Consider the following 19,156-nt stretch of genomic DNA (forward strand, 5'->3'; position numbering starts at 1 on the left):
AGAACAGGCCAGCGAACTACTCATGGGGACCTTGGGGGGGCTACTTGGTGCCTGCGGGTACTACAGTGGTGACCCCTGATTAAAAGTATTAACTTCATAAGTACAGTACTGTACTGGACAGAGATGTCCTTTTACATCGGAAACGATCATGTGCGTAAATTGGAACGGGTCATTGTCTAGCACTGAAAAAAAATACAATACATATTTGTATGAAAAATACAAAAATATCAAACAATAAAAAAAAAAAAACAGTACGGCGATGAGTTAAGTGTGCATTCTTGTGAAAAGGTTACCTTCCCGTGAAGCAATTATTGAACAAAACCTTCATAGTCAGGAGCCGAATGATAAATGTTCCTTTTTATTTATCTGGCAAAATAACAAAAAGGGAAACATTTGGAGTCGAGCCAGGAAATACAAAAATATAGATGAAATGATTTATTTCCTCTTTCTCCAAATTGACCCCAAAAAGAAAACTATTTCTTTGGATCAACAAATAATGTGGACTATATACTGTATACTATAAGACATCTTTTACACATACCGGTAGGTGTAAATTTAGGTTCAGACGCATCATGCAACATCCCGCTACCCAGTGGTCCGGGATATAGCAAAGTTCTCTCAAGTGGAAAATCACTCCACTCTCGCCCTCTCCGTTTATTTATTAAGTACAGCTCTGGAAAAAGTTAAGTGGCCACTGCAAAATGATCACCTTCTCAGATTTGTCCATTTATAATTATATGTTTGAGTCAAATGAACATCTGAGTTTTATCATGTAAAGTACGATAATTTCCAAATTCTAAATACAAATATTGTCATTTAGAGCCGTGATTCTTTTGTGCCGCTTGTGGGACGCAGGCTCCCTCTTGTGGTATGTGAAAGAATCACTGATTTCAAAGACCAAAGTACATATTGTGACAGTTCTTCATTTCTTCTTAATGCAGACAGTAGATTTATTCCGTGCACTTCATTTGCTTTTAACTTTCAAGTACATTTCATTTAATGTTTTCTATTGGTTTATTTTGGAAAAAAAATATTTAAGCACTATTGCATTTACAGTAAATGTTTGTCATTGAGGTTGTATATGAAGAGCCAAGTATATGATGATGTGGACTTGCTGTAAAAAGTTTGAGAACCACTCATTTTGAGCATTTATTTGCAGAATATGAAAAAAAATTAAAATAGCCAGTGTTTCTTTGGTCTCTTAATTTTTCTCCAGAGCTGCATTTTTAACACATTGATCCCCTAATTCACAAGAAACCAACTCGTCTCCACCCAAGCCCTGAGTCTTTCTCTGGCGTGCTGAGAGTCCCAAACAGGAAGTGAAGCTCTACTCCTGCAGCGTGGTCACGCGCTTAGACGGGGGCACCAGGTGGTTGGGCAGCGTGGCAGGCAGCTCGTGGCCTTCCAGCTTGACTTTGATCAGATGGTTGGCGAGGGCGAACTCTTCGTTGTCGAGGAGGCCGTCTCTGTCCACGTCGGCCAGTTTCCAGATCTTGCCGAGCACCGTGTTGGGCAGTTTGGACTTGAGCATCTCCTTCTTGGCGGCGGCGCCGGACACTTTGCCGTTGATGGGCGACAGCGTGTAGAAGATCTCATCGTACGAGGGCTTGTCGCGGTTTACCACCCATTCCAGGTCGTCGATGCCTTCTCCGGCCCCCTCGCCGTAGCCGTGGCCGAAGGGGCCGCTCATGGTTCCCTCGAAGGCGCCGCCCTTGACCGAGTTGCTGGGAAGCGCCGCTTCCTCCTGGCGCACCAAGGCCATGAGGCGGGCGATGTCGTTGGCCAGCATGTCCTCCACCGCCTCTAGCAGCTTGGGCTTCATGGCGGCGAACTTGGAGAAGTCCTGAGCGTTGAGCAGCTCCTGAGCACAGAAAACAGGAATTGGGGATAGAAATAGATTGGTCTTCCAGTGGCAGAGCACAAGCAGGATTTCCTGGCAAACCAGGAAAAATAAATCTGGTTTACATCCTGGAGGGCAATGTCGGGAAAGAGGTGAAGATGAAGCTGGGCGCACGTACGGTCAAACCTCGATTCACGAACAAATTGTGCTCCGGTTCCTAACAGTCTTGGCATCCGTGCGCAACGCTCTGTTGTGCTTTCTGACGTACAAGGTAAACGTTGTTTGCCGTTTTAACAAAGTCAGTTAAGACTGACCAATTGATTTGTTCTATTTTGGTAAATAGGGAAAATGCTTGACTTTGCGACCTTTTTGGTCCGTGAAAGAGAGTGTTAGAACGGATTAAATTCATGAGACGTGGTTGACTGTAGAATGGTGCCTTAAGAAGATAAAAACTTCATTTGTTCCGTAATCTCAAATCATCTTTCCCCTTTGAAATGAATGGAAATGTCCTTCACTATTCGATGGGGGACCGGGCCAACCGGCAAATTGCAAAAATCCAAAAATAACAACACATCTTTACCACATTTTTTAATCTAAGTAAACCTCTCCTGATTAATATTTCATTTTATATTATGGTCTCTTAACCAATGAAGTGCATCAGAATATACACGTGACGGAGTCGTAAACCCGCGGAGGATGTTCCGGAAAATCTTTCGAGTCATTGGCGGACGCCGTTGATCGCGGGGGCTCTAAAATGAGTAACGGCAGTGATATAGACGACGCCCTTGTGGACTTTGAACCAGTAGAACCAGTCGAACGTGATATATGGTTAAGATATTGGTTTGGAGACAATGACAATATTGACGTCTGTGTAACAGAATAGAGGATGGTAATTACTGCTTGATTTTTTCTAAATGAAAACTAGTGCTTCTCTTGCACTGTGACGCTTTATTTTTACATCTTCGATTGAAAGAGTAAAGATTAATGAACTCGGGCCTGTGTGAAAGCCACATGTCTAAGATCTCAAATTCTTTTAGAATTATTTTTCTATCGACTACAGGGGCTGAGATATGAATTATTTTGTAGGTGTTGAATTTCTGGGAAAACTTCAGGTTTTCGAGGGCAATTCCAAAGAAGACCTCAGGTTTTAGGGAGCTGTTGAGCCAGGCGCTTTAGGCCTTAATGGGTTAAAGCAAGCTATGTGGTTGTTTTGAATACACAACATGTAATTGTCTTTGTTTTATGTTTCATTTGACAGGAAACTGTAGGAAAGGGACTGGCAATAAATGGCCTGAAGCCTCTTTTTAGACCAATTTTTCACTGACTGCCAAAAGCCGAGCTTCTTATATTTGTACTCTTGCAAAGGTCAGTCTTGGAATTACAACAGGTATGTGTGGTGCGCTGTATTGATCATCTCAAGTACGCCACACACTATAATATCAGTAAACACAAATATCAATTTTCTTGCCCATCTCTCATATTTTAAAAATCGATTGAAATGTTCAAATGTGTGCATTCAAGACTGCACACGCTCAACGGTATCGTATCTACCTTGACCTTACCTGCATCTTAGCAAGGTTGGGGAAGTCTCCAGGTGAGATCTGGTGCTCCTTCTCCACCTTCAAGTAGATCTCACCCAAGTTGGCAATCAGCTCTTTCTTCTTCGAGTCCTTTCCAAACACACTCGGCATTTCCTTCTTCAGTGAACAGATAATGTACGCGTGCACCTGAAAGATGATTGAAAGGTCAAACGGGCTCTTAGTACATAATATTCACAAGGTCACATATGGTCGCTGTCCAAATATGGACAATTTCATATTTTTCTATTTATAATAATGAGTGAAAACAGTTAGGTTGGATTAGTTGGGATACATTTAGTGAGCCGATTTAGTTCAAAAGGGATAGCTCCTACGCCTTGGCGCAGAGGGAGGTATGACAGCAGCGGTGGTAAGTGCGTACAGATTCATTTCTGTTTATTAAACCGCTTGGTTAGCTTCTCGATTTCTTTATTACATCACTCATATGTCTTAAACCTTTGAAATGGGAGTTTGAGAAGAAGGCCAGAGGGGATGGTTAAGCGTGAGCACAGACTTTGACGCGGATGGCTGCCGACCCCGATGTGTCCGTACCTTTTAATCAATGGCGGTGTAATAAACTTGCAATTGTTATGGTGAATTAAATGATATGAATTTGAGTTGATTTGAGCATTTTGGACTTGATTTGGGCATGGTGTTGCGTTGATGTTGGTACCCAGCAGTAATTATATGACAGCAATGCATTATAATACCAATTTGAGTGATGTGGTATTTGGGAACTCGAGCAAGGCGGCATTTGATTGTGTTGTCGTTTTTTTTATTTCCTGAAAAGTACTCATCGTGGAGTTGTATGAATTCTGCCTGACAGCAACCATGTTTTTTTTTTTTTTTTTAAATATAGACAGGCAAAAACTGAGACTATGAACACAACAACAGCAGGTACACCTGTAACTGCAAGAGCTGTATCAAAAATTCTGAATTTCCAAATATAATAATGTTGAATTTAACCATGTTTATTATTGTGAGTAGTGTAGAGAACTGTAATATGACAAATAGCAAAACAAAAATGTCAGTACCGGTACTAGCCATTTTTGTCATTCCGATTGAAGATCTCCTGTGACGTGAGCTGGCGTTTCCATGTGCCACTACATTGAATCAGAACAGCTTGTCCATTTAGCACAGGAGTTGCGACATTCTTTACACAAGTTATAACTCATTTAAAAACAAGCTCTCCCATCGTAGACCAACTCTGGTTGGCAATTGTCAAGTGCATAAACTGCGCATCTACGTCCAAACAGAGCATGTGCATAGGCAATAAATACGAATACACCACCCGTGTGCATCCGAATGAAATTCCGCTTTGATTCGGCCCGTTTATTCCGACTGAGGTGTTTTTATGGAGCATTTTCACTCGTTTTGTGCATTTAATTTCATTATACAAGGGTGTAACCTGTAAACCCGGCTAGTATGATACAGATTGGTTTCATCTCATTGGATTGTGCAAGTGTGCCTAGAATGGTGTGCGGTGAGTGTACATACCATGTTGCCAATCATCGCTTACTAATTCAAACGAAATACTTTGATCCTTTCATTTTCTATACTACTTGTCCTTATCGCTGACTTTGGCCAAGCGACTGGGCGCATGCATGCTTTTCATCGGAGTGTATCGACATGAATTGATTTTGGAAGCATTAACCTTTGCCAGACGCGCTCGCTTGATGAGGTCGTTGAGTTTCCGTAAAGCAGCGTTGCGGGGCAAGGACTGGATATCCAAAAAGAGGTCCTGCTCCTCGGCCTCAAACAACTTCCTGTTGTCCGGCACCAGCAGGGGCTGGGCCCAAAACGAGCCGATGTACACGCGCACCACCTGGAGAGAGGGGGAACACACCGACACATGAGCAGGCTGCAACGCCACCAATGACGGCGATGACACAGGAATGTGGGTCGAAAGAATAAACAGATACCAAAAGTGCGTTTGTGAAATGTAAACAGCCACATGAGGTCGTGTGAAGACAGAAAAAAGCACGGCCAGACACTTCAAGTCCTTCAACGTGTATTCTTGCAGGCTGCAAAGTCAGTGAATAATTTGTCCACATGACCCTTTGCTTCCTCTGGGATCCGTTTATGACTTTAGCCCAAGTTCAAACATTAACTAAGCAGCGAGAGCGGGACCAAAAAAAAAAAAAAAAAAAAAAAATCACATGATGTCATGCGCTGTGGTACATTTATCATTTAAAAAAATTCAGGCGTGATTCAATTACCGTGTCCCATGAAAATAAAGTTTGCCTCACTCTTATAAAAAAAAAAAAAAAAAAAAAAAAAAAAATGGCTGACATTCCAATAACCTTGACAGCATGCACAGAGGATCCAGCTGACCTCCATTTTCTATACCGTTTGTCCTCATTAGGGTTGTGGGTGAGCAGGAGCTTATCCCAGCTGACTTCGGGCGAGAGAGGTGGTGCACCCTGGACTGTTCGCTGGACTATCACGGGGGCTCATAGACAAGAACCACCTCTCACATTCACACCCATGGACACTTTAGAGAGTTCATTACCCTAACACACTTGTTTTTGGAACGTGTGAAGAAACTGGAGAAAACTAGCAGGGGGAGAACATGCAATCTTCACACGGGAAGGCCGGTGACCACCGCTGTGTTGCGGAAACAGGTTTTGCCACAGGAAAAATGCCAAACTCTCACCATCATAAAAACTTTCACAACTATGTTAAGCAACATTTGAACTGAATTTGCTTTTCAAGAGACTGGCTCACGAAGACTGCTGATATGATATGAGATAGTTCGAATGCTTTTGGCGTGTCTTGTCGATCCAGTTTTATGGGTTTGCTGACTTTCTTGTCCAGAAAAGTAAAAAGGTGAAATAAAAAATGATGTTTGTAATTGTAATAATGAATAATATTACAATATTGGGTGTGTATTGGGGAAACAACAACAATAACTCATTACAGTCATCAATCATCCTAGAGAAAGGAGCAATAAGTACCATTCAGGAAGGAAGATACATGGATCAAACCAATTCTTATTAAGGTCTATTAAATATCAGGTTATTTCATGCAAAAAAAAAAAAAAAAGAAATCTGAATCTTTTACCTAAGCAGATTTTGATTTTAATGAAACTTGGTGTACTTTGCGGGCCACATAAAATGATGTCACGGACCAGATCTGGCCCCCGGGCCTTGAGTTTGACACCGGTGATGTACACTAAGCGATGAAGCATAATTATTAAACCTTACCAATATACTGTATAAACTTAGGCATTGCCTCATGGAAAAGGACGCAGAAGGATGTCATTCACACAGAATAACATTCTGTCAGCCGTACACGTGCTTGTCTTCCTGCCCTTACCTACTGAACAGAGTCTACCGTTTCATGAGGACGTACATATATCGGCAAAACTCTGGCTGATTATTATTGTCATGTCATCTTCCAAACCGCTTATCCTATACAGGGTCGCGGGGAGTTGCCGGAGCCTATCCCAGCCGTCAACGGGCGAAGGCAGACTACACCCCGAACTGGTCGCCAGCCAGTCGCAGGGCACACATAGACACTGTCACTGAGCGGGAATCGATCCCACGCTGCCCGCACACAACTCAGGCGTGTGTACCACTACACTATCAGCGGACTTGCTGATTATTATTATTATATTATAATATTGGTCAGGCCCTACATAAAATCACAAATGGCGCTGTGAGAAATTGCGTCGTGTGTACCTCTGGCGTGTTGATGATTTTTCCCAGGGACCACATCAGTGCCCCGTAGACCCTCATCAGCTGCTGGGTGCTGATCTGGTCGGCCTTGTTCAGGACCACGCGCATTTTGTCCTCGTGGTTCTTGAGCGCGCGGATCACCTCGGAGAACTCGTCGGAGATGTCCAGCTTGTGGGCGTCGAACAGGAGGATGATGCGGTCCACGCGCTCCGCAAACCACTCCAACACGGCGGCAAAGTCGTACCCTGCAGGGAGGAGGAACATGTGACGGTGAGGAATTCACCTGCACGCACACGTTTTCTTTGCGAGCCCTGCAGTGTGTGTGTGTGTGTGTGAGACAATTCCTGAAACACACACACACACACACATGCAAGGTTAGTACCAAATGTGTTGTTTTCACATCCACTTCTCTGGAGGAACTAATAGAGGAAGATTTGGTCCTTTGCTCAAGCGCTTTGACACTTATTAGTGCTACCAGAAGTTTCATTACCTCAAAATGAGAGTTCATACTTTCTTCCAAAGGACAATTTCAAGAATTTCTCAGGCTTCCCAAATCTGTTATGAATTACATCAAGTATTCAGTACAGAGGTGAACTTGTCTTTGTACTTGTGTGACAACTAAACAATTATTATATTGATAATTAAACAACTGTAGCATTTATAAAAGCTTCATGATATGGTGCAGTGCTTCTCAAATAGCGGGGCGGGGCCCCCCCTTGGGAGGAGGCGGTGCGATGCTGAGGGGGGCGCGCGTGCTTTTTTTCCGCCGTACTATAATAAAGTGTAATTGCACATCCACTCCAGTAGTTGGCAGTGGCGCTCTAATTGCCCATTGTGCGAAGCGAGTATTAACTCTACTGTGTAAGTTTGTTTTGCAACGAGCTGGCGATGCAAAGTGCAGTAAACAAACCCTTAGACAACATGAAGACATTTTTTAAAGGGACGGAAAGAAAGGCGGAGGGAAACGAAGATGGTGAGTCAAAAGAAAGTCACCCGAAAGCAAAGACGCGCAAATATGATGAAGCATATGTAGCGCTTGGCTTCGCTGTGACTACAGTGGGAGGTTATTCTTGTAAGTTGAACTATATCGCTTTCTTTTTGTTTTTCTTTATGTTAACAAGGATACGATGTTATGCAGACCTATAACTATTTTATAGACAAATGCTATTATTTATAGTTGCGGCGGAGATTGGGTGGTGGGGTGGGGGTCTCTAATTGTTTTCTTCTTGCTGGGGTGGGGGCGTAACAGAAAATACTTGAGAAGCACTAATATGGTGATAGATTGTGCCTTGAATTAATTCTGTTTACGTCATATACTGTGGGGGGAAAAAAAGTTCAGTAAAATGAGAACAACCAGTGTGACGCAACGGACCGTGTTACAACTTTGGAAGTTCCACTGTACTTTTTGACTTTCACATTAAAAATAAACAAAAATGTAAGTGTGTACACACGGTCATGTTTCTTAATAGCAGAGGAGGAGAAAGGGTAAAGGAAAACATATGCTTGTTTGCTCTCCATCTCAAAACTCTGCAATGTGTGTTCATTCAAAATCAAACGTTTTTGCTCCGTTCCGGTCACTTAACTGAGGTTTCGTTATTGTTGATCAGATAAAAAGGGTGGATCTATTTTCCCTGGTTATCTTTTAACTAGCATTAATGAAAACAATGAATTGTAGCTACCAGTGCCAGGATTTAAATGACCTCTGCCTAAGTTTGTTGAGAAGAAGAGTTTGTAAAAAAAAAATCTTAAATCCGTATTGCTGATTGAAGTGCTGAGAATGGACTTTTCAGTGCAGACTCACATCCTCAGCCTCCTTTATTGGAGAAAAAAAGTACAGCTGAGGCCCTAAAGTCAAATGCCACAATAAAAGGAGTCCTATAAAACTTAAGTTTGAAACCCCAAGAGAGCTCTGCTCAATAAGCATCAAATTATTACCTCGAAGCAAGTGTTTTGCTTTTTCTTTGGCTTTGCATTTTGCACTGCTGACAAAGGCAGAATGTGTTTAATAATTAACTTCCCCAGGTTAAGAATGTGAAAAAATGTTATTGTCATTCAACAGAGAGAGACTGATGTGGGTTTTTTTTTAAGATCGAAACCAATTATTAGTAGCCAAGGTGGAGGCCGATATTCAGTTTCAGTACAAAGGAAAATATTGGTGTCAAAAGTTTTAAAAACACACACTCCAACTCTTACCTTTTTTGGAATGTCTTTAAGCTTATTTATTGAACAACAGCTAGTGGTAGTTTGTCCAAGTTGGTCGTCGGAAACGCTAACAGAAGCCCGTTTAAAACGATAGCCGAACCGGCCTATAGGCGATTACTATTTGCTCCGGCTGGAAAAAAAATGGCGGATAGACGGCCGGTGGAAAGGTACCCCCGGCTGCAGGCGATAAACGGACCGCCAAAATTTTTAGTCAAATGCCCCGCTCTGCAAATTCGAGCTCAACCGGCATTCCGGGACTGATTATGTGCGACCTCAGAGGTTCCACCAAATCCTGAACTTTCCCCATGAGCAGAGGATGGGCGGGATCACAGAACGGATTTGATTAGAGACACGTCATCGGATATCTCGACCAGTTCATCCCGTTGGAGCACAATCTGCTATCAGCACCGCATATCTGCTGCACACGCATTCCTTCCCACCCTTTGTCTCTGTCGCCGCACGTGCCTATAAAGGCGGAAGAGAGAGAGTGGCACTGGACAGGCGGAGGGAGGGAAAGAAAGAGATAACAGGGGAAATTAAAGAACTATAAGGGACAGTGAGTGAAAGTTTTCCTGTGCGTGCCTGGCATGTGTGAGGAGAGAGGAGGGACATATTTAAAGTCCCCTTTTGCTCATTCTATCTGCTTTCTATTTTTTTCAACACGTGTCAGGAAAAGCAGGCCTGAGAGACAGCTGCACGAGCATGAGGCTCACTTATAGCCGGCATGGACAACTGCCGCTCCTTCAACGTACGTCGACAACACGCAGGGATGCACGGGCGACACCATCCCCGGCACGCCATATAGGGCAAGAGAGTGGCCACTCGCACAATCCAGACAAACATGGATGTGCGGGAGAACACGTGGCACATCATTAGGTGATACCTTGCATCAATTTCATGGCCGTGGCGTGATAGAGTTCCTTTGGTGAAAATTCACTTGGGTTGCAAAAGGACGGATCTAGTTGAGATGCAGTATTTTGGAAATATTCAAAGTTGGACAGGCACAAAATTCAGTACAGTGGAACCTCGATTTAACCGACCGGCTGATTTAACGGATAGAAAAAATGTTGCCGTTCACGCAAGCCCCCGTGAGCCCTTTGACGTCAATTTCATTTGACAGCAGGTGGCAGTGCTGCATAAAATCTCAACCTTCTTCGATGGCCTAAAACGAGTAGCGTATTCTGCTTTAAAGAGTACAATAAACATAACTTTGAGTTTCATACGGAACGCATAGGAATACTTTGTGACCTTTGGACACACTTTAGCTGTTCCCCTCCGCGTTGAACTTATGAAATCACTTTGACATTTTCTGCTCAGCCAAATCCAACAGCAATTTAGATGTCTGATTTCATCACTTCATAATTCACCAAATAACACCAAACCCCATTTGTTGACTAGGCAAAAAAAAAAAAGGTTACGCAATGATTTTGTGCTTTAACGTGTCTTTAATTCTTTCAATGAGTCGGTGACAGGGTGCCTCGTTGGACCTGAGCTGTTCTGTCTGAAGCCTTTCGAGTCCACGAGACATTCCACCCAGCAACTTTCACTTTGCTAGGGCTCCATATAAAACAACGCCCTGTTTGACTATCAGTATACAAAATATGCTGCACATTATACATTAGGCATATAACGATGTGCCAACCCTCCATTAAATGCAACAACATTAGCTTATAAAGGTCGACAACAATGTGAGGGTATAGTGATGGTATGCAAGTTTCCTGTGGTCTGATATCTGCACAGAGTGTTTAAAGTCTATACGCACTTGTTTGTATATGATACAGTAGAGTACAGTATTGTATCAGTGTTTATACACAAACAGGGCAAACTGGTGTGTGCGTGTATTAGTGTACAGTACACTCATAAAAGATGCAGGGTGTAGAGATAAAAGGTGTCTCTCTGGGTAGAGTCAAGGTCACCTTAGTAATCATCCCAAACCTTGAGCCGCTCACTTTGTTCATTTATACTCTTGTTGCTAATAATATTTTTGGGTTTAGTTAGTTTGTATGACCCTTTTAAATGTCTCTTTGCTGAACTCCTCGATTCGCTCCAGCTGCTGTTTTTTTTTCCTGCGTTGTCTCATGGGAATCCCGTTCTCAATAAAAAACAGATTGCATATCAGCGCACTGGTGCCGGCCTTGTGGAAACTCAGAATTCTCCATTTTACTCTACTTCCTTTTCGCTGACGACAAAAGCTCTCTATCGCTATGTATCCACTTCCTCTTGTATCGTGCAGAAAAAGGAAGACGCTTTTTTACGAGTCATCTTGAGTCAAATGAAAAGTGTGCATGTTGCACTTTTGAAGTGAGAGTGCAGCATGTGAATAGGGACTAAAAACAAATGCAATGCATTTTCCTCATGTGGTGATTGAAAGCATTTATTTACTTTCAATTTAAGGCCTTTAATTGGGTGCTTAATAAAAATGGCCACAAAGGCATTTGGTTGTGTGAGCCATAATAAAAGGTAGTTACAGTCACTTGTGATATTGTTTCCCTGAGGAGAAAAAAACGAGAAAAAGATTTGGAGGTTTGAGAATTTGGGGTGTGGCGTTTATTTATTCAACTTTGAAGAATATGCACAGCGATCGGTGAAATGACTCAATGATGATTCGGATGAACAGAAAGCAAAGCAGGGCGCAAGGAGGGGGTGGTTTCGAAAACTACGAGCTAGTGTGACAGGAAATTAACTGAAAGAGCTGCAGATTTATTGGACCTGTTTTGTTAGCTTTTGGGCTCTGATGGCTGACAAAAGTGACACAGAACTGTTTTACAAGCTGGCAAACATAAATAACTCAAACTGTCCCGAGAGGCAGCACATTTTTGTGTTCTATTTTCATATTGTGTTTATGTATTTTGGAATATCCTGTTTGGCTATTCATCTATGTATTGCTCCGTGTTGTTTGTGTGAGTTGTGGCGAGTAGGGCGTGGTCTGTATTGGCCATACCTCGACTGATCCTCTGCTTCTCTCCCGACAGGATTCCGGGAGTGTCAATGATGCTGATGCTCTCCAGGACCGGGTTGGGCAACTGGGCACACATGAACCTATTTGGGAGAAAGGCGGGGAGGCATCAAGTACAGTATGAAGAGGGAGAGGATAAAAATAAGGGGAAAGGGAGAAAGGGGGAAAAGAGCAAGAGGCAGGGTGAAAGAGGTGTGGAAAAAAAAAAAAAAGGTCAGTGTGTACATAAGTTGAAAAGTAAATAGACAATAATGGCGCTTTAAATGACTCGTTTTCAAAGTCAAACATGTGAAGAACACCTGTTGGGACTCTTTCTCCAAAAAGACAGGATACTATCAGCACAATTGGGATACCACGTTGACATTTTGCATTATTTATAGCTGCTGTCTGTTTTGTGAGCGACGACATGTTTTTGTTTGACAACCAGTCTCAGTGCAAGTGCCGCACGGTACATGTAAACCCAACATGTGCCAAATAAATGTTGCCTTAAATTGGTCCAGATTTATTTGTGTTGCAGATGGTTGAAAGAGGCTGAAGACAGATGCAGTCACATATTTCTAGTGTTTGGGGAAACGCATTGAAAAGACATGATGAATTACCAGCTGAAACGTTCACACTGCAGCACAACTGATTGATCTATTCTATGGTCAGTGGTCTATTTGCTGATATTGGGGAGTTTTTAACTTCAATATCAAAGGGGAGTTGCTTAGAAATAGGGCTGAATGGTTTTAAAGAGTAATCCAATTGTAATCCCCAAATATTGCGATTGCGTTTTATATGCCAATAGTTTTTCAAGGTCTTCTTCCCATGTAATTTTTAAGAAATATATGAATACTCTATATTACAACAAACAATATCAGATGCTTTATATATGATTTTTTAAAATCTTATTACAGGTTAGGCTTATGCTAAAATAAAGGCAAATGAACCATGAATTGATACGTAAGACAGTTTATCTATTTCAATGATGAGTTGCTCAATTACTAAACACCTTAATTTGCACTCTATTATGTGTTCATGACAACAAGGTCATAAAATTCTACCAAACGAGTGTAGTGTAAATACAAGCCAGTAAGTCATAAATTAGATTACAACAATAATGCAAACAAATCTGCGGCTTCATCTCATTAGCTTTCCAAGTTTCATCAAACAATGCAATGTAAACAAGTGGACTGCACTTCTTAAGCATTGAACTTATCTAGGCAGTGACACAATATAAATAAATATATAAATCAATACAATATACATATAAGCCCTAGTCAGAAAGCAAGTCATAATACACGCAGACATACAGGACAAAATGTGTTGCAGTCAGGACAAAGAATGCAATTGTCAAGACGGCCTGAGCTTAGAGAAGGCCTTGTCGTGTTCAGTCAAACTGCAGCAACGCTCAAAGCTGGAGCTCAGAGGCGCTGGGTCATGAGACTGGGGGAGCCTTGCTTTCACTTTCATGCTGAAACCACACGAAGGCATGCGCACTCACGACCGCACCACAAACCCATAACAGAGGTCTCGCAGCGCACAATGAAAAGTAGGAAAAATCCAAGGAGGAATGAAAACGGAGCAGGTAACATAGGCGCTGCCATTATAATGCTATACTGTTTGTTCTCGATAAGAAACACGCAGGAGCTTTCCGCCCATCTGTCATAGCTGCCGGCACACTTTGGAATTTTGGCTCAGGGCTTTCCACTTAGTCATCAATCCCAATAGTTTCCACCCAGAGCTTGTCTGAAAAAAATGAAGGGATGAACTGGAATTCTATGAACTGAGAGGCACGGGGTCCCTGCAACTATGCGAGCGCCATCACTCTTCAATTATGTATCAAGTGGGTGCAAGAACCTGCGGCTGCACATCTTTGCTAAAATAACACCAATGGTTAACATTTACAGCATGTCTTGTGACTGAAGGTGAGGTTCATGCCTCACTTCTTGACCTGTGACCTTCCACCATATATTGTAAATCTCACTTGGAGGAAACGGGTTTGGAGGCTGCCAACTTGAGGTACAGGACAGAGATTTGTGTCACTTTTCTAGGATGATCTGCTTTCAAATGTGACCATCTGCATTTGAGCAAATAACCCTATACTGACTTACATTTGTTTACACCTACAGGAGCCATGGTGCGAATTTGTCTCTTTATTGTCCATCTTTGTTTGAGGCTGTGCGTGCGTCAGATTCAGGAAAAGCGCATAGTCAGTGTCCTGGAATTAAAGGCCAGGAGAAGGACAGGACGAAACGGGACCAGTGCGGAACTTACACTTTGCTAACTCAGCATTTACTGATAGGGGCTCACAGTTTGGGGCCCTCAGCTGACTCTGGAGGCATTTTAAATACAACGGCAGGAGGGCAAGAAATTGATGCTTCGGTGCGAACGTAGGGGAGACATTTAGCAACGTTTGACTTAATGACTTACTATACATAGGGTTCAAAAGAAGGGGGGAAAAAAAAGACGCCGGTTGTTACCTTTGGAGTCTGAATGGCGTGAGGATCATATGACTAACTTGTGTTTCTTCTTTTTATGAATAACTGCTTCTACCAAAGGTGAGCCTGCTAGTTAAAGAGTAATCTGCATCATAAATGACTACTGTTAAACAACTATACTCTTAAATTAGCATCAAATCCCCCATTAGATAGCCTATATTCACATAAATGTTGAAAAAATATATATTTTAAAACATTTAGTCTAACTAAACGCTCTCCACATGTCCTTCTGCATTAGCCTACACATCGATGCCAAACAGAACAAAACAGAATTGCGCATTCCATTCAAAGCAAACCGCAGGTTTGTGACACTACAGGACGGCGTCCAAAAGGGTGACAAATGATGCAGAGATGGACAATGGGCTTTGTTTACACACAATCTTATCTGGTTTCCTCTCACATCTCTAATACACTCGGACGGATGAATCGTCCACAGTCAAGTCCGGCACCGCCGCACCTTCAAAGGTCTTAGCATAGAAGCGTTATTTTGTTTTTCTCAGCTTGACTGATGTTGTTTGGCAGAGTGTGGAAGAAAGGGCAAACAATTTGCTAAATTGCAGGAAATTACTGCAATGGAAAGTGGAAATAGTGTCAGTGGATTGCTCTTGCTTGTCCTGATACATCAACAACTATGAAGGTGTACAGTATTAGCTCCGTCTGACATTATGCTAGAATGGTAATCATTTTAAAGAATTAATAAATAAAAAATGTCCACAAAATAAGTCTTTTTTATGTCATTATTCTATACACAGGCTGCATGGTCTGGGAAAACTAGGAGAGAATATAAGGACTGTAATAGAGGCAGGACAACCAACAACAGTATCTAAGGTAGGAGTAGAACCAATTAGTCGACTAGTTGACAAGTCGACTATACTACTCCATCCAAGAGTACTAAAATAAGGTTCTGGGTGACAATATTAGTTAGCTTCGACTCATTTTGAAAAGTAGGCTGTCACTTGTATAGCGCTTTTCTACCTTTAGTGCTCAAAGCGCTTCACACTTGTTACCTCATTTATCTACTGATAACCCAGCATCAGGAGCAACTGGAAGTTCAGTATCTTAAAAAGACATGGTTTCAATTACCGCTAAACATGTCTATCACCGGAAATGACCATTTCTTTTCTTTGTCGAAGGGACAACAAAGCCGGCAAAGTCACGCTTTGTTTCTTTTAACTTAACATGATATGTTTCTTAATGTTCCAAATAGTCTATACATCGGACATTTTAGAGCTCTATAACATTGAGGGGAAAAATGAGTTGCCACGAATAATGTGAGAATATATAGTCTATTTTATAAAATTATTTGTAGGTAACTATTTTTTTTTATCAAATCAAAGCAAGTTGATTACACAACAATTTGTCTGAGTGTGTTTGACTTGATTGTTCCAGCAAAGGGTGCCCCAACAGTGGGGATTGGGGGGTGGGAGGGAGAGGCATCCATCCATTGTCTACAGGAAGTAGTGCTATAAACAAACTGATTTTACACATATGATGACACAACAAATCCACTTAATACAAGGTGGAGCAACATGTTTGAACATATAAACACGCTTGTTTCAGGTATGAATCATGGATCAGACCACTTCTGGTGCTGTCTGTCTCTCTTGTGCTAAAAAAAACAAAAACAGAGGATAATCCCTTAAAGTTCACATAGGGATGTAATGAGGAGGTCAGTATCTTTCTCAAGTATAATTTTGACTGGAATTTTAATCTAGTCCAATTCATTTAAATCTATTTTTGTTCCTCAACAGGAAATTTACAGTGACTTTACAAAGTCTACACGCCCCTTTCAAATGCAAGATTTTTGCCAATGCATTATGCTGCCATCACAATGCATTAGAGCAGGTATGGCGATTTTTTAGCCGTTTGTAACAAACATACCGTTTGGAATTATGGCCAAAAAGCTCACCCTCGGTTTCACCAGACTATGACACATATTACATGTCTTTGGGATTTTGCTATTGCCTTATGAAACTAGACTTTTTGAATCAGTGTGACTAAAAGGCCCAAGTGTCTGGATGACACTCACCAATTGATGATCTTTTGGGACACAGATGCTGAGTCAGTCTCACTCAAAATGTGTTACAATGTCATCCAATGACGTGAACCTTTAACCTCTGCTGTCACAACGTCATTGCAAAAGACCTGCTCACAGTGGAACAAAAAGGGAGGTGGCTTCCCTTGCTGCATGTGATAAGAATATAAGGTTTGGAGGCACAAAAACGTAAGAACCTGTTGCCTGGCAATGTCGCCCACAAGTCTGTCTTCAGTCAAGAGGCCACTTGAAGAGTGTCAGTGCCTGTGCCAGGTGTTCACATAGTATGTGGTTAAAGTAGACTGGATGATACATGACATGCTGGCTAAAAAGTGGAAGGAAAATAGACGTAACTATTTGATTAGCGTCACACACACACAGGAACTTCCATCCGTGCGCTATACAGCATATCCTCAGTAGAGTCGTGGGTCAACTGGAACCTATCCAAGATTACTTTGGGTGAGAGAAAGGTTACCTGTAGACTAACAATTATTCACGCTCACATTTACACCTATGAACTATTTAGTCTTCAACTAACCTGACATGTATGTTTTATTTTGTATGAGAAGAGAACATGCATACACCAAAGAAAAAGGCCAGAGCCAAGGTTCAAATCCAGAACTGTGAGGCAGAAGTGCTAAACTATTTCCATAAAACAGTGTCATATTTGGGAAGTGATGAAAGGAGGACATTCACACAAACGTGACACAGCTAACAACATTGTGTAACAGCCTGTAGCTGACTGAAACTAAAAGAGTGAAAAAGGGCGTGCGTGGGGTGGAGCGGGGGGGTGAACCGCGTGTAGTCTTCATTTAAACGTTACACTATAATACCTGGCGATATTTGAGTATTTCTAACATATAACCAGTATTATTTATAATTTGATTCTTTTTCAAAACTTAAGAGTAGATCTGTACCTGTTAAGGAAGGCGTTTCCAAAGGCGTTGAGTTTGCGGAAGGGCTTCTTCGGGTCGACGACCAGCGCGTTACCCGGGATCACCCCGTCCTGATCCCCGTGCATCACCGCGATAAACGAGTCCGTGGTCGGCTCGGGCCCGATCCGCATACCGGGGAAGTCCTGCTCCATGAGGTGGCGGATGAAAGTGGTTTTGCCGGTGGAGTACTGTCCCACCAGCAGCACCATGGGCTTGTTGTCGAAGTCGGCATCTTCGAGGGCAGGAGAGTGGAAGTCGTGGAATCGATACGTGTCCTCCAGAGGGAACAGTTTGGTCCGGTAAAGCTGCCGTAGCCCGTCCGCCACGTTCTGAAACAGCTCGGGGTCCTTTTTTAAGGTCTTCCTAAACATGGTGAATGAACTTTATTGACACAGCTGTGTCAGAATCCCCCTTCGACGTAAACCTGGTGTAATGGTGCGGCTGTCTCGCAGCGTCTTGCGGGTTAGCTGCCCGTCGGAATGAAGCAATGGCTGGGCGAGGTCTGGCAAGTTTTTGTCCCCACCCTCCGCGATGCTAGCAAGCCATACAGCGCCACACGCTCTTCCGAGGACGAGTCAGTCTTTAAGCAGATACTAATTTAAAATTTTAACATATATTTAAAAAACATATATTTAGTTAACAATTATGATGTTGTGTTATATATATTGTTTTAGTTGCTCGTTATTGCCAATACGGTTAATAACTTTGGCCTTTTTTGTGACGTTTGCATCACCTGACCGTGTACGGCAAGCCAGAGTGGTCTTTTTCTTTCTCAGTTTCAATCGTGAATACAGTAATCTAAATGATTTAACATATTTGAAGTTTTTGAATTGGGGTAGATAATAACCACAGAATTGGACGCGTTTCGTTTGCCTACCTCGTTGTCTACGATTTTAGAAAAAATAACTGATGATTTTTGCGCTTATCATAATTTTATTATTCTATTATATTTAGAGGTCTCAGTTTGTACATGCCCCCATTTTCATTTATTTGAAATTAATCTTATGGGTGCTCTTGTAATTATTTGCAGTCATTTAATTCTCATAGTCAGTTTTTACCAACATTTATGAAGTTTTTGTGTGCCTTATCCGTAATTAATTGCGGTGCTATTCCCGTTAGAATCTCCCGTCCTGACTAATATTCTGGGTATCAGCAACAATGATAGTCAACCACAATATTTTTTAGTTTATTTTTTCTTTCTAATTGAAAGCCTGAAATGTTTAATTCGTAAAAAATCATTGTATGTCATTGTATGTCAACCAAATCTTTTTTTGTTCTGAGTTTTCTTTTCTATTTACTTGAAAACTGACCCTTTGTAAAAAAAAATAAAATAAAATAAAAGACATAACTGGACGGCCCTTGGAGGCATTTAAATGTCCAGTATCATGAAGACACACATTTATATTCATTCATTTCTTTATTCATCCACCATTGTCAGATATTTGAATATG

General features: G+C 41.9%; 1 protein-coding gene across 1 annotated transcript; it reads right to left on the minus strand.

The window, feature by feature from the left end:
• Positions 1-337: 337 nt before the first annotated feature.
• Positions 338-18,429, minus strand: ehd1a (EH-domain containing 1a). The gene is made up of 6 exons (XM_086022907.1): positions 17,688-18,429; positions 12,241-12,338; positions 7,101-7,342; positions 5,072-5,242; positions 3,403-3,567; positions 338-1,861 (listed from the first exon to the last, which is right to left on the minus strand). The coding sequence occupies exons 1-6, from the start codon at positions 18,074-18,076 to the stop codon at positions 1,328-1,330; spliced, it is 1,599 nt and encodes a 532-aa protein (XP_085879033.1). The 5' UTR covers positions 18,077-18,429; the 3' UTR covers positions 338-1,327.
• Positions 18,430-19,156: the final 727 nt, after the last annotated feature.

Source organism: Filicampus tigris, chromosome 2 (genome assembly GCF_054856515.1).
Source record: "Filicampus tigris isolate MCC_2025a chromosome 2, RoL_Ftig_1.0, whole genome shotgun sequence".
NCBI classification, from domain to species: domain Eukaryota; kingdom Metazoa; phylum Chordata; class Actinopteri; order Syngnathiformes; family Syngnathidae; genus Filicampus; species Filicampus tigris.

What these genes read in the sequence shown, in the direction of transcription:
- ehd1a (XM_086022907.1), bottom strand. Translation starts at nt 18,076, where the DNA reads ATGTTTAGGAAGACCTTAAAAAAGGACCCCGAGCTGTTTCAGAACGTG. An exon ending in AAATCATCAACACGCCAGAG is followed by an intron (nt 5,243 to 7,100) that starts GTACACACGACG and finishes CCCTCTCTCCAG; the next exon opens with GTGGTGCGCGTGTACATCGG. An exon ending in CCAACCTTGCTAAGATGCAG is followed by an intron (nt 1,862 to 3,402) that starts GTAAGGTCAAGG and finishes TTCTGTGCTCAG; the next exon opens with GAGCTGCTCAACGCTCAGGA.